At 46.8% G+C, this 16359-nt stretch overlaps 1 protein-coding gene across 3 annotated transcripts in view; it reads right to left on the minus strand.

The window, feature by feature from the left end:
• The window catches only part of rnf185 (ring finger protein 185), a 28882-nt gene extending 14460 nt beyond the window's left edge, over positions 1-14422 (minus strand). Inside the window, exons 1-4 of one of the 3 annotated variants that reach the window (XM_073055671.1) lie at positions 14079-14422; positions 13581-13599; positions 9548-9660; positions 7494-8405 (exon numbers count right to left, since the gene is read on the minus strand). In XM_073055671.1, the coding sequence (XP_072911772.1) occupies positions 7637-8405; positions 9548-9660; positions 13581-13599; positions 14079-14236 (1059 nt within the window). In that variant the 5' untranslated portion in view covers positions 14237-14422 and the 3' untranslated portion in view covers positions 7494-7636. Of the gene's footprint in view, positions 1-4861; positions 8406-9547; positions 9661-13580; positions 13600-14078 lie in introns of those variants that run through there. The other 2 variants (XM_073055672.1, XR_012100190.1) reach the window with 2 other exon arrangements.
• Positions 14423-16359: the final 1937 nt, after the last annotated feature.

Consider the following 16359-nt stretch of genomic DNA (forward strand, 5'->3'; position numbering starts at 1 on the left):
TGTTCAATCAGGATAAGGTGAGGTCTCTGACTAAACCACTCAAGGACATTAATATTCTTCATTTGAAGCCACTCTAAGATTGCTCTGGCAGAGGCTAGCAGGTTTTTACCCAGGATCTCTCTGTATTTAGCAGCATTCATTGTCCCAACAATTCTGACAAGATTTCCAGTTCCAGCTGCTGAAAACCATCCCCATAGCATGCTACTATCTCCACCATACTTTACACTAGGGATGGTATTATCTGCCTGATGTGCAATATTAGATTTATGCCACATGTACTGCTTAGTGTTGAGGCCAAGAAGTTCCACATTAGTTTCATCCAACCACAAGACCTTCTTCCACATCTTTACAGTATCTTCTAAGTGATGCTTTGGAAAGTCCTTAGGGGAAAAGGATAATGTTTTTTTTAAATCCAGGGCTTTTTCATTGCCACTGTTCCATAAATACTCTTTTTGTGCAAGATTTTAGAGATTGTGGAGCCGTGAACTTTATCTCCAGTTGCAGCCATTGACTTCAGCAGCTCAGTAAGTGACTGTTGGCATCACAGTCGCCTTTCTTACAAGTGCCATTCTTCTCTGGTGACTAGAGGGGCAACCTGATCTAGGCAGTGTGGCTGTGGTTTCACGATGGACTGCACTGAGCTCTGATGTATGCTCAGTGCCTTTGAGCTGGTCTTGTACCCTTCCTCAGATTGGTGCTTCTTTATTATTATTTCCCTGGCTTGTCTTGAATACACTTTTGTCTTCATTTTGGTTTGTTCTGTTGAAAATCTGTTGGACTTTAGAGTGAGCAGGTGAATTCATTGAAAACAGGTGATTCTCCGATTTTCTGCATCAACACAATGGGTGAGTTGGTAAGGTAAATCAGCATTTTGCTGTTAAGGAAAGTTAGTATAGTAATTGCAAAGGAGATTACATTATACAGCCATGCCTGACTTTATATTTTATCAGCCTCACAATTTTGGTTTTTAATTCTTAGTAAATGGTTGACAGGTTTTGGAATTTTTCTTTTGATTTGATGTAACCCTCTCACTGTAGGCTCGTAATAAGTTAGCTGTTACTGTGAATACAAACTAACGGCAATGTATCTCCACAATGTATGAGGAACATAGAACAGTACAGCACATTACAGGCCCTTTGGCCCACAATGTTGTGCCAACCCTCAAACCCTGCCTCCCATATAACCCCCACCTTAAATTCCTCCATATACCTGTCTAGTAGTCTCTTAAACTTCACTAGTGTATCTGCCTCCACCGCTAACTCAGGCAGTGCATTCCATGCACCAACCACTCTGAGTGAAAAACCTTCCTCCAATATCCCCCTTGAACTTCCCTCCCCTTACCTTAATGCCATGAACTCATGTACTGAGCAGTGGTGTCCTGGGGAAAAGCCGCTGGCTGTCCACTGTCTATTCCTCTTAATATCTTGTACACCTCTATCATGTCTCCTCTCATCCTCCTTCTCTCCAAAGAGTAAAGCCCTAGCTCCCTTAATCTCTGATCATAATCCATACTCTCTAAACCAGGCAGCATCCTGGTAAATCTCCTCTGTACCCCTTCCAATGCTTCCACATCCTTCCTATAGTGAGGCAACCAGAACTGGACACAGTACTCCAAGTGTGGCCTAACTAGAGTTTTATAGAGCTGCATCATTACCTCATGACTCTTAAACTCTATCCCTCGACTTATGAAAGCTAACACCCCATAAGCTTTCTTAACTACCCTATCTACCTGTGAGGCAACTTTCAGGGATCCGTGGACATGTACCCCCAGATCCCTCTGCTCCTCCACACTACCAAGTATCCTGCCATTTACTTTGTACTCTGCCTTGGAGTTTGTCCTTCCAAAGTGTACCACCTCACACTTCTCTGGGTTGAACTCCATCTGCCACTTCTCAACCCACTTCTACATCCTATCCTAGATCTAGTTTGGCATTCCCCCTAGTGGGCCTGTCAACATACTGTGACAGGAATCCATCCTGGACACACTTAAATTCTGCCCCATCTAAACCCTTGAAACCAATCAATATTAGGAAAGTTAAAGTCACCCATGATAACAACCCTGTTATTTCTGCACCTTTCCAAAATCTGCCTCCCAATCTGCTCCTCGGTATCTCTGCTGCTACCAGGGGGCCTATAGAATACCCCCAGTAGAGTAACTGCTCCCTTCCTGTTCCTGACTTCCACCCATACTGACTCAAAAGAGGATCCTGCTACATTACCCACCCTTTCTGCAGCTGTAATAGCATCCCTGACCAGTAATGCCACCCTTCCTCCCCTTTCTCCCCCCCTCTCTATCCCTTTTAAAGCACCGAAATCCAGGAATATTGAGAATCCATTCCTGCCCTGGTGCCAGCCAAGTCTCCGTAATGGCCACTACATCATAATTCCATGTATGTATCCAAGCTCTCAGTTCATCACCTTTGTTCCTGGTGCTTCTTGCATTGAAGTACACACACTTTAGCCCTTCTACCTTACTACCTTTATACCGCTGCTCTTTCCTCAAAGCCTCTCTATATGTTAGATCTGGCTTTACTTCTTTCACTGCTCTATCGCTCCGGGTCCCATCCCCCTTGCAAATTAGTTTAAACCCTCCCGAACCATGCTAGCAAACCTACCAGCAAGGATATTGCTCCCCCTCGAGTTCAGGTGCAACCCATCCAATCTGTACAGGTCCCACCTTCCCCAGAAGAGATCCCAATGGTCCAAAAATCTAAAACCCTGCCCCCTGCACCAACTCCTCAGCCATGCATTCAACTGCCATCTCCTCCAATTCTTACCATCACTATCACGTAGTACTGTCAGCAATCCTGAGAACGCCACCCTTGAGGTCCTGTTCTTCAGCCTTCTGCCTAGTTCCCGATAATCTCACTTCAGGACCTCATCCCTATTCCTGCCTATATCGTTGGTCCCAACATGTATCACGACTTCTGGTTGCTTTCCCTCTCGTACCAGGATGTCACGCACCCGGTCAGAGACATCCCGGACCCTGCCCACCCGGGAGGCAACAAACCATGCGGGTTTCCTTCTCATGTCCACAAAATCTCCTGTCTGCTCCCCTGACTATAGAGTCTCCAATGATGACAGCTCTCCTCTTCTCCGTCCCATCCTTCTGCACCACAGGGTCAGACTCAGTGCCAGAGGCTCTGCCACCGTGGCTCACACCTGGTTGGTCATCCTCACCAACAGCATCCAGGACTTATTATGACTTATTATTCAGGGGAATGGCTACAGGGGTGCTCTGCACTAACTGTCTACTCTCCTTCGCTTTGGCGCTGCCTTTCTGAGATACTGCTCTGTGAAGATGTCCTGGATACTTTGTAGGCTAGTACCCAAGATGAGCTGACTAGAATTACAACCTTCTGCAACGTCTTTTGGTTTTGTGCAGTAGCCCCCCCATACCAGACAGTGATGTAGCCTGTCAGAATGCTTTCCACGGTAATCTATATAAGTTTTTGAGTGTATTAATTGACATACCAAATCTCTTCAAACACCTAATAAAGTATAGCTGATGTCTTGCCTTCTTTATAACTGCATCGATATGTTAGGACCAGGTTAGATCCTCAAGAGATCTTGACAGCCAGGAATTTGGAACTGTTCTCTCTCTCCACTTCTGATTGGTATGTGTTCTTTTGTCTTACCCTTCCTGAAGTCCACAATCAGCTCTTTCATCTTACTGATGTTATGCCAGGTTGTTGCTGCAACACCACTCTACTAGCTGGCATACCTCACTCCTGTACGTCCTCTCGTCACCACCTGAGATTCTACCAACAATGGTTGTATCGTCAGCAAATTTATAGATGGTATTTGAGTTATGCTTAGCCTCACAGTATGTGTATATAGAGTAGAGCACACACCATTGAGGTGCACCAGTGTTGATCGTCAGCGAGAAGGATACGTTATCACCAATCCTCACAGATTGTGGTCTTCCGGTTAAGAAGGAGGAGCCAATTGCAGAGGGAGGTACAGAGGCCCAGGTTCTGCAAGTTCTCAAACAGGATTGTGGGAATGATGGGTGTTAAATGCTGAGCTATAGTCGATGAACAGCATCCTGACGTAGGTGTTTGTGTTGTCCAGGTGGTCTAGAGCCGTGTGGAGAGCCATTGAGATTGTGTCTGCCGTTGACCTATTGTGGCCTAATTGAGATAGATAAAGATTTGACAAGCACAGAAAGAGCATAATATGGACCAATTTTGAAAGATATCAGTAACCAGGAGACAAATCTAATCTGTGGAAGAAATGGAAGGGGGCTGGGTAAAACACTACCACTGAGATGGTCAAGGGGAGGTGGCAAATGGTGAAACTGTAGCGGTGTGCTACACACAGCGCTGGAATAACGACACGCAGACGGTGAGTTGCAGTTGCGTAAAAGATTTATTCAAACTTTTAAGCCTCGCTTTTAAGCCTTCCCGTTTCCGCCCTCCCCGGGCGGGAATGCTGTGCATATGACTATGACTATGCATATTCAGTCCCTTCCCGCGCGCGGGCTTTTCTCCTTGCTGGTGAAGAAGGCCTGGTGCCCTTTTTGGGGCCGGCCTATCTGCCAGCACGTTCCATTTTGTGAACCAGTTCGAGTGCACTGGAAAGTGGGTCACCACATAACACCCCCCCCCCCCCCCAAGAACCGGTGATACACCCCCCCAATGTCCACAGTCTGAGTCGGCCACTGTTTGGGAGGTCTGCCTCTGTGCCACAGTGCCTGACAGCTGTGCCAAGTCCACATGGGCCAGTTTGAGTCAGTCCACTGTGAAAATCTCCTCTTTCCCCCCAATGTCGAGCACGAACGTGGAATCACTGTTCCTGATCACCTTAAATGGCCCCTCGTAGGGCTGATGTTCGCCCCGCCATACAAAAACAAACTTACAGTGCTGCAGGTCTTTGGGTACGCAGGTCGGGCTCTGTCCATGCAGTGAAGTGGGTATGAAGGCCAGGTTACCGAGCCTCTCACATAGTCTGTCCAGGACTGCTGCAGGTTCTTCCTCTTGCCCCCTTGGGGCTGGTATGAACTCTCCTGGGACGACCACGGGTGCGCCGTGGGTGCACCAACTCGGCCGACGAGGTGTGCAGATCATCTTTGGGCACCGTGTGGATTCCGAGCAGGACCCAGGGAAGTTCGTCCACCCAGTTAGGTCCTTTCAGGCGGACCATGAGAGCCGACTTCAGGTGACGGTGGAAACGTTCCACTGTCCATTCGATTGTAGGTGGTAGGCAATTGTGTGGTGTAGCTCTTTCCCAAAAGGCTTGCCATAGCTGACCACAGGCTGAAGGTGAACTGGGCGCCTCTGTCAGAGGTAATGTGGGCCGGTACACCAAAGCGAGATACCCAGGTTGCAATCAGTGCTCGGGCGCAGGATTCAGATGTGGTGTCAGTGAGCAGGACTGCCTCTGGCCATCTTGTGAACCAGTCTACAATAGTTAGGACGAGCCGCGCTCCTCGCGACACTGGTAGGGGCCCCACGAAATCCACATGAATGTAGTCGAAATGCCGGCGGGTGGGGTGGAACTGCTGCGGCAGGGCTTTGGTGTGCCGCTGCACCTTGGCTGTTTGGCAGTGCATGCACGTTTTGGCCCATTCACTGACCTGCTTGCGGAGTCCGTGCCAAACGAACCTGTTGGAAACCATCTGGATGGTTGTCCTGATGGAGGGGTGTGCTAAGTTGTGAATGGAGTTGAAAACTTGCCGCCGCCAGGCTGCCGGGATGATGGGGCGAGGTTGGCCGGTAGCTACGTCACACAGTAGGGTCCTCTCACCTGGGCCTACAGGGAAGTCTTGGAGCTGCAAACCAGAGACTGCAGTCCTGTAACTAGGGATCTCATCGTCTGCCTGCTGCGCCTCCGCCAGCACTCAGTCCACCCCCGGGACAGGGCCTGGATGGTAGGTCTGGATAGTGCGTCCGCCACGATGTTGTCCTTTCCCCGAGACATGTCGGATGTCCGTCATGTATTCAGAGATGTAGGACAGATGTTGCTGCTGGCGGGACGACCAGGGATCGGACGCCTTCGTGAACACAAAGGTAAGCGGTTTGTGGTCCGTGAACGCGATGAACGGCCTACCTTCTAAGAAGTACCTGAAATGCCGGATTGCCATGTATAGTGCCAACAGCTCCCGGTTGAAAGCACTGTATTTGAGTTCGGGTGGTCGTAAGTGTTTGCTGAAGAATGCCAGGGGTTGCCAGTGACCCTCAATGAGTTGTTCCAGCACTCCACCGACTGCTGCGTTGGATGTGTCCACTGTGAGGGCGGTAGGGACGTCTGTTCTGTGGTGCACTAGCATCGCGGCGTTTGCCAAGGCTTCTTTGGTTTTAACGAAAACGACTGCGGCCTCTTCGTCCCAGGTAATGTCCTTGCCCTTACCCGACATCAGGGTGAACAGGGGCGCATGATTCGGGCTGCTGAGGGGAGGAAGTGGTGGTAAAAATTCACCATATCCACTAATCCCTGCAGGCCTTTGAGTGTGTTGGGTCTGGGAAGTGGCGGACCGCATCTACCTTGCTGGGCAGAGGGGTTGCCCTGTCTTTAGTAATCCTGTGGCCCAGGAAGTTGATGGTGTCGAGTCCGAACTGGCATTTGGCCGGGTTGATTGTTAGGCCGTATTCACTCAGTCGGGCGTAGAGTTGACGGAGGTGGGACAGATGCTCCTGACGACTACTGCTGGCTATGAGGATGTCGTCCAAATAGATGAATGCAAAGTCCAGGTCGTGTCCCACCGCGTCCATGAGCCGCTGGAATGTCTGTGCGGCATTCTTTAGACCAAACGGCATGCGGAGGAACTCGAAAAGGCTGAACGGGGTGATGAGTGCTGTTTTGGGGACGTCGTCCGGATGCATTGGAATTTGATGGTATCCCCGGACGAGGTCTACCTTGGAAAAGATCCTTGCGCTGTGCAGGTTTGCTGCAAAGTCCTGAATGTGTGGCACAGGGTAGCGGTCCGGTGTTGTAGCCTCGTTCCGTCTGCCACATGGTCTCCAGCCCCCATGGTCTCCCCCTTTGGGCACCATGTGCAGGGGGGCGGACCATGGGCTGTCGGACCGCCGTATGATCCCCAATTCCTCCATCCTCTTGAACTCCTCCTTTGCCAATCGGAGCTTGTCCGGGGGAAGCCTTCGAGCACGAGTGTGGAGGGGTGGTCCCTGGGTCGGGATGTGATGCTGTACTCCGTGTCTGGGCATGGCTGCCATGAACTGCGGTGCCAGAACTGATGGGAAGTCTGCCAGGACTCTGGTGAATTCGTTGTCAGACAGTGTGATGGAATCCAGGTGTGGGGCTGGCAACTTGGCTTCACCCAGGGAGAACGTTTGAAAAGTCTTGGTGTGGACTAGTCTCTTCCCTTGCAGGTTGACCAGCAGGCTGTGAGCTCGCAAAAACTCCGCCCCCAGGAGTGGTTGGGCCACGGCGGCCAGTGTGAAGTCCCACGTGAACCGGCTGGAGCCAAACTGTAGCCGCACCGTACGGGTGCCGTAGGTCCGTATTGCGCTGCCATTTGCGGCCCTCAGGGTGGGTCCCAGTTCTCTGATGCGGGTGTTGTAATTCATCGGAGGTAAGACGCTGATCTCGGCTCCAGTGTCGACCAAAAAGCGGCGTCCCGACTGTTTGTCCCAGACATAAAGGAGGCTATTCTGATGGCCAGCTGCCGTAGCCATCAGCGGCGGCTGGCCCTGGCGTTTCCCGAGAAGTTGCAGGGCGGGCTACAGCGGCGGGCTTCTGTGCCCCACCGCTGGTGGTAGAAGCACCATTGTTCGTTGGCCTCCGCACTCCTACCTCTGGGTTTTGTGGGCTCTGCTGCCAGGCCTGATCTGGTCTGCTGTTGGGCACGTGGCTTGGTGATCTGTGCGACGGACGCCCCACTCACCTTCTTGGCTTTCCACAGCACATCTGCCTGGGCCGCCACCTTCCGGGGGTCACTGAAATCCGCGTCAGACAGCAGCAGGCATATGTCCTCGGGCAGCTGCTCTAGGAACGCCTGCTCAAACATGAGGCAGGGCTTGTGTCCTTCAGCCAGGGCCAGCATCTCGTTCATTAATGCCGATGGCGGCCTGTCTCCCAAACCATCCAGGTGCAGTAAGCGGGCAGCTCGCTCACGCCGTGAGAGTCCAAAAGTCCTTATGAGCAGGGCTTTGAATGCTGTGTATTTGCCGTCCTCCGGGGGCGACTGTATGAACTCCTCAACCTGGGCAGCCGTCTCCTGGTCGAGGGAGCTCACCACGTAGCAGTAACGTGTGGAATCCGAGGTTATCTGCCGAATGTGGAATTGGGCTTCTGCTTGTTGGAACCATAGGTGAGGTCGCAGCGTCCAGAAGCTTGGCAGTTTTAACGAAACTGCATGAACAGATGCGGCGTCGTTCATCTTCAGTTCAAATATCGTTTGGGCCGTCGGGGTCACCAATTGTAGCGGTGTGCTACACACAGCGCTGGAATAACGACACGCAGACAGTGAGTTGCAGTTGCACAAAAGATTTATTCAAACTTTGCGGCCTCGCTTTTAAGCCTTCCCGTTTCCGCCCTCCCCGGGCGGGAATGCATATTCACGGTCCCTTCCCACGCGCGGGGTTTTCTCCTTGCTGGTGAAGAAGGCCTGGCGCCCCTATTTGGGGCCGGCCTCTCTGCCAGCGCGTGCCATTTTGTGAGCCGGTTCGTGTGCACTGGAAAGTGGTCACCACAAGACCAACTACCCAAGGTATGCAACATTTTTTTAGCCACATTCAAATTGCAAGTGCTTTAAGTGGTGGTGGGGAGGGTCTGTAATTCACTCTCTCAAGAGGGTGGTAGAAGCAGAAACCAAGACAGCTAAAAAGTTGCACACTGAAGAGCTGAACCTGGGAAGTGGAATTAACCACCAACATTTGGCTATCGACCACGTGGATGGATCAACCCATCCCAAAGCCTCCTGTGATTATCTGACAGTCAGCCAGGCAAACTCAAGAGAATGCATGAACTCAACAAAGACCAGAAGCCTGTGGAAAGACAATCAGTTCAGTCCAAGGTCCTTTTGTCAAAACTGATGAAGGGTCTCAGAACCTGAAGCATATGAACTGTTTCTTTTTCCACAAGTGCTGCCTGGCTCACTGGGATTTCCAGGATTGTCTGCTTTTATTTCAGTGCTTTTGATTTTCAGGGAAGAGAGCGATGAAAATATCTCAAAGAAAATCCATTCTTTATAGCCCACTGAAGTGCAAGACTAGTGGTCGAAGCAGGAGTCAGAGGGATAAATTAAGGCATGAATTTTAGAGCTACACCACCACTGACAATGGTCAGGGTAAAAGGTGACTGGACTAGCCAAGCATTGAAGTTGTGGAACGAACAGAATTTTATTTGCACCACATTCAAGATATCAATATTGTCTCAGCCTGCTTCACAGTAACTATTCCAGAGCACTGCATTCACTAACTACTAAATGCCACTCAGGTTTCTATTAAAATTGTGAAAATTCCACGTATCAGAATTACTAAGTTTCCCCTTTGACCAAATTCTCAACCTTACATGAAGTTCATATGAAATCTAGGGCAGATCAAAGCAGAATCTCACTAGGGCAGGTCAAAGCAGCCTTGCTTACCTGGGATCCTGCTGACCAGTACTTCCTCTTCCATAAAGGGGAATCACTTTGTCTCGACTGATGCCTGCTTTGCATACAGGGCAAACCTGTCGATTAGGTCTGGTCTCCAACCACTGTCAGAACACAGACACCAGAGGTTTTCTGTTAGTGATAATGTCAAGGCAAACTGAACACCCATATCTAACATAATTTAGAGAATACTGTCGAGGCTATGCTGACAGAGCAGTTACTGTGTAGCTACAATACTACCAATACAATTGAAGGTCAGTTCTTATGTATCTTGCAGCAAATGGCTCACTCTTGACTCTTCAAAGTCTTTCATCATCATGTAGAATCATAGGCACCCCATTCAAAACACCCACCAGCAAACTATTTTAAGTCTAGTGCAGTCTCAGATAAAATGCCGTTTTACCAATTACAAAACTTCCTTATAATTATAAAAAGTAAAATACCATTTAGCTTCTTAATTACATGGAATACCTGAACACCAAGTATCTGTGTTTCATCTGGAATGAGAATGGCAGAAATTTGCATTGTAGCAGCATTATAAATATAGTCAAATGCTGAACAGCACATCATGAGAATATCAAACACAAGCCACGTGAGGAGATGTTGAGGAGGGTGGATGACCAATAGCTTGGCCACAGAAATAGTTTTAAAGGAGCATCTTATGAGTCCTAATGAACAGTCTAGGCCTGACTCCATTGATGCTGTCTGAGCTGCTGAGTTCCTCCAGCATTTTGTGTGCAACATCTTATACTGAGAGGCAAGATTCTGAGAAGCAAAATTCCAAAGCTTAGGACAAAGTAACTAGAAGTAAAGGCAATGGTATCATAAAAAGAGTTGAACATTCCCAACAGGAATGAGTTGAAGGATCATAAAGATCTTAGAAAACAGAGGAGATGAGAAAAATAGGTCATGTAATAGAATCACACAGCATAGAAACTGGCCCTTTGACCAAACTCATTTGTGCTGATCTAAGCTAGTCCCAATTGTCTGTGTTTAACACAAGTCCTTCTACATCTAGAGAATTGTTAGAGAGATTCTGGGGCTTCGGACATATACATTTAACAACTAACTTTGGCTACCAGTCTTCACATCTGAAAATGTATTGTGCATTTAATTTGGAGTTCAGCTCTGAACAATGGATTCCTAAAAGCTATGAATCACTGTCCAGACAATGCTGATTAAAATTCATTTGATTGTCTGTGGTGTGAATGTGAATTAGGAGGTGTGAAGGTTGTATGTAGTTTCAAAGAAAGCGTTGTCCATACAATGTAAATATGGAGTTGCCCTTTGATGTTTGGCACATAAAATACTGAGCCCATGTTGGGCCAGCAGACCTTTCCACTGAAAGTGTCTCCATGTGATGCCTGCTGTACCTTGTTTTGTCGAATAAAGCTGCTGCTTTTGTATCTATCAGTGATTTTCTCCACTGACTTCATTCACGCAACAAGAATTATATAAAGAAATTTTATAACAAAAATCTATGCACACCAACATTCACTATTTTCACTTTTGTGCCTTTTCTGTTTCTTTACCAAAATAGATATTTTAAATGTCTGCCATGGCCAATAATTGCAGAATGTTCAGTTCCATTTGTAACTCCTGGGAAAATGCAAAGCTCCACACCTCCAATGCAGAAAGGCCCAGGAAAACCTTCAAGAAGGGTTGCTTGCGGCATGAATGAACTTGTCACATAAGTACAATCAATGACAACCACCACCTACGCTTGAAAACATACCTTCTTACTCATCATAAAGGTCAGCAGACTACTGTAAGTTCCCTACACTGGAGGCAAGTGTGATGAGGAAGAGGTCACCTGATCAGAAAATCCAACCAGGTCAGCCATATAAACATTGTGGCTACAAGGTTATGTCGCTTGCACTTCTTCCAATGAAAGGCATCTGATGCTTATAATGTAGTTTCCTCTACACTGGAAAACCCAGCTCGTGTCACTCTAGTCACCCAATTTGCAAATTTCATTCTATCCACAATGTTGAATTCAGCAATTTCAGAAAACCAGCCCTTCCTGTTTGTGTAAAAGCTGGCCAGTTCTGCAATAAGCCCATCCACCATCCACATAATCTCAGTGTTTCCCTCCCTGAACAACTACTGAGCATTTTCTAGGAAATACTCCTTTACATAGAACACTACAGCATAGAAACAGGCCCTTTGGCACTTCCTCTGGCAGCTCATTCCACACTCCCACCACTGTGTGTGAAGAAGCTCCCCCCCCCCCCCCCCCCCCAGGCTCCCTTTAAACTTTTCCTCCTTCACTCATGTCCTCTGGTTTTTTTCTCCGCTAGCCTCAGTGGAAAAAGCCTGCTTGCATTCACTCTATCTATACCCATCATAATTTTATACACCTCTATCAAATCTCCCCTCATTCTTCTACGCTCCAGGGAATAAAGTCCCAACCTATTCAATCTTTCTCTGTAACTCAGTTTCTCAAGTCCCGGCAACATCCTTGTAAACCTTCTCTGCACTCTTTCAACCTTATTAATACCCTTCCTGTAATTAAGTGACCAAAACTGCTCACAATACTCCAAATGCGGCCTCACCAATGTCTTATACAACCTCACCATAACATTCCAACTCTTATACTCAATACTTTGATTTATAAAGGCCAATATACCAAAAGCTCTCTTTACTACCCCATCTACCTGTGACGCCACTTTTAGGGAATTTTGTATCTGTATTCCCAGATCCCTCTGTTCTACTGCACTCCTCAGTGTCCTACCATCTACCTTGTATGTTCTACCTTGATTTGTCCTTCCAAAGTGCAATACCTCACACTTGTCTGTATTAAACTCCATCTGCCATTTATCAGCCCATTTTTCCAGCTGGTCCAAATCCCTCTGCAAACTTTGAAAAGCTTCCTCACTGTCCACTACACCTCCAATCTTTGTATCATCAGCAAATTTGCTGATCCAATTCACCACATTATCATCCAGATCATTGATATCTGCTCCAGACAGATCTATTATGATTAACATCCACCCTCTAGGAGACATTACTAAAACCATGTGCCATTTCGATTCTCTTAGGTCTCTATTCTATCACAGTTCTCTGTTCTCACTACCTTTCTGTGGCTTAAAACACATTTCGTTTTCTCATTTTTTCAGTTCTGATGAAGGGTCACTGACTGAAGCTCTAACTATTTCTCTATGAATACTGTCTGACCTGCTGAGGATCAACATTTTATGAATTCATTATTAAAACAGGTGAGAGCTCGGGTATCATGTAATAAATGACACATCTAGATAGCCCAGAACTTCTGCACAATTTATAAGACACACATAAGAAACAAGTTGGAACTCTTCATTAGCCTGAGTGAGTAATAGCACCAACAAGCAGCTCAAAGCATACAGAAAAAGTTCAATTGTTCCATTTAATATCAGAGAAATGTATACAATATACAATCTGAAATTCCTGTTCTTCACAGACGTCCACAAAAACAAGAGTTCCACAAAGAATGAGTTAAAACGTTAGAACCCCAAATCCCCCTCACTCCCACGTACATACAGCAAAAAAGCACCAACATACCCACCCCCATGCTCTTCTTCAAAAACTCATCAGGACCCTCCACCCACCAAGCAAAGCCCCCAATAAAGACCATGATTTGCACTAAAACAAAGACTAAATGTTCACCCAACAATTGAACATACCATAGGCTCACTCTCTCTATTCCAAATAAAGGTTCCTAATGCTTTTTTTGTGTAATGGACCCCTACAATTAACCGAGGAGTTCATGGACCCCAGGTTGGGAACCCCTGCCCTAGAGCACAGCAGCACCGGAAACCCTGTAGCACAATGTTCTCAGCTCCTGGAAATTTGACATATCCACCATAACTAGTGCTTATGATGAGTGTATTGGGTTTCTACCACCACCATCACTGAATGTGCTATCACTACATCTCAGTTTAGCAGCCAATGGATGGATTTTAACATCTGAATTCACTTGTAGTAAGTAGCCTGTCATTTGTTCTATCTTTAAAGTTAAAACAAAGTTAAAGTAACAGAAACTTACCTGATGTAAACAAGGCCAGCTTAGATATTCACGGTTTGCAGCAAAAAAAAAGAGAAATAGCAAGTTAGCGTATTAGAAACAGAATCACCCTTCCCGATAGCAACACACTCCAGTCTATTTCTCCACTGCCCACCATCCAACCTCTCCCAAACACCTGTTCCCGTGATCCACGTTTCACCACCTCCACAAGCCCTAATGTCTCTTCTTTCATTTTGCCAGCACAGTTTAACGCTCACTGTACATTTCCATCTGCCTATCCTTCCAAACCTAACCTCCATCCTTTCCCTCATCCCTTAATTACCTCCCCATCCGCATCTATCACTTCCTCCTCCTCATATCCCACAGGACCCCCTTTTAACCCAAACCCCCACCGGAACCTCCCCACTAACTCTATCCACCCTCCTCCCAACCCATATCCCCGCAGGCCTCCCATCCACATCCCACCCCATATGTTACCCCATTCCTTCCCTACAGGTCATTCCCATCCCAAGACCTCACCAGAACAGGTGACCGCAGAGGCTGATCACTGCGTCCTTGGCCGTGTCCAGACAGATGTTGCACTCGAACGTGCTGTCTTGGCTAGCGTTCTCTCCGGAGGAGCGACCAGGACCGGGGCCTCTATCCGCCCCAGCCGCCGCCGCGCCCGAACTCGCCATTTCCCCACCAACAACACGCAGACATCCGGCCCGTCACCGGAACGGACCGCACCTTAGCAACCACTCCGGGTGAGAAACCAAGTCCGCTTCCTATGCGAACACGGTCCGATGGAATGTTCCGGGTTGGAACTGACCCATCACAGGGACAGCTGATATTCATCTTTTCATTTAAACATTCAGCTAACCGTGCATGGACACTGTTTTAATGCGGATCCCAGCAGGTCACCATTTACGCTACGGAAATCGCATGTATTTTTTCATATGCAAGAAAGGGAGCAGCCAATTTGTGCACAGCAAATTCCCATAAAAGAAACTGTACAGGAACAGTCGCTGGTATTATTAAAAATAAATATTGATACGTACACTGAGTTAAGGCTGTTAACCTCCCAGTACTACCACTAACGCTATTTTGTACCCACCCAAGGAATTGGTTCCCCTAAAGTTGCTTCCCACACTATCATGTCAGAACAAACAGCCAGTTATAGATCTCTTAGGTTATCTTTCTGGCACTAAGCACATATCCTATACCATCAAAATCAACCTCTCTATTGCAGGCTAAGTTGTATGGAGGGGTTGGGGAGTTTTCATGTTAGATTGACAGCTATTGATATAGTTGGTACAAAATGAAAGTCAAGTACTCATGCACATGAAATAAATACTTAAACTCAAGATTTGGCTGGAATGTTGTCAACTGGAAAAAATGTGGTTTCTTCAAACTTAGTGTGCTTGGAACACAGTCATTGTTTTATAGCCAATATTCAGCTACACCTCCAATCAACAAACAACAAAAGAATGTAAAGGTATTCATCAAACAAAACCTTAATTAGAAATGGTGCACAGTATATAGCCTCAGAGAACTCTTGCAACTCCCATGCGCAGAGATTTGTACTTAACTAGAGCAAATCTAACAAATGTCCTGGTTAGTCAGAACATTGCTATTCCACTCAGTTTGACTTGACAACAAATCTATCAACTTCTCAAGAAATGCTCTTGAAGAATGGTTTAAATTGCATCCTCAAGTCCAGAGAGAGCTGCTCCCCCAGATTAACTCCATCAAGTTTCAGCTAACATAGCCATAACCCACCCACATACCAGCCAGAGTCAAAGAGCCTGGAATGTTTATAGATATCTTCAACCTGCAATATTCAATTTCCAATTGTAATTGTTGGAAACAGCAGACAATTAGCTCTCTATGACTGAATTCCAACATTGGACCATCACTGGAACGAAAACAGCAAGCAATTTTCAGAGTGTTTTTGACTAAATAGTCATCAAAAATGACCTGGATTGTCAATCCAGCCCTTTCTCCAAGTAAGTGCATCACTTAATTAGATAATTGAGTTGTTCAGTGACTTTTGATTTTGCGTGGTGATGTAAAAGAACTGCTTTGTGTTGGTAGCTCGTGTCTTTGCTGATAATTTCTCCTGTTTATAGCTAACATACAAGACAATATTAACTACAATTTCTTCCCTTTTACCTATATGGTTTTTCACACCACTATTAATGCTTCACACTTGCACCCAAATTAGGCAATTGTTTGCTTCCACTAACAATCCTAAGAACTTCAAATCCAACATGATGAACAACAGTGATGCTTCACTACCAGATGAGCTCAATGCCTTTTATGCTTGCCTTGAACATGAGAGTAAAACCACAGCTATAAGGACCACTGCAACATTCAGTGACCCTGTGACCTCTGTCTCGAAGGCTGTCTTTCAGGATGGTTAACCTTCGAAAGGCAGCAGGGCCTGATGGAGTATCTGGTAAAGCTCTGAGAACCTGCATTAACCAACTGGCGGGGGTATTCAAAGACACTTTCAATCCCACCTTTTTCCAAAGGGCAACAATAATACCAGTGTCCAAGAGTTGCCTTAATGACTGTCATCCAGAAGCACTCACATCTATGGTGATGAAATGCTTTGAGAGGCCGGAATCAACACTTATCTCAGCAAGGACCTGGACCCACTGCAAATAGCCTATTGCCACAATAGATCTACAGTAGACATGATCTCAATGGCTTTCCACATGACCTTGGATCACCTGGACAATGCAAACACCTATGTCAGGATGCTGTTTATTGACTATAGCTCAACATTTAACACCATCATTCCTGCAATTCTGAT

This window comes from Hemitrygon akajei, chromosome 9, assembly GCF_048418815.1.
Source record: "Hemitrygon akajei chromosome 9, sHemAka1.3, whole genome shotgun sequence".
Taxonomy (NCBI): Eukaryota; Metazoa; Chordata; class Chondrichthyes; order Myliobatiformes; family Dasyatidae; genus Hemitrygon; species Hemitrygon akajei.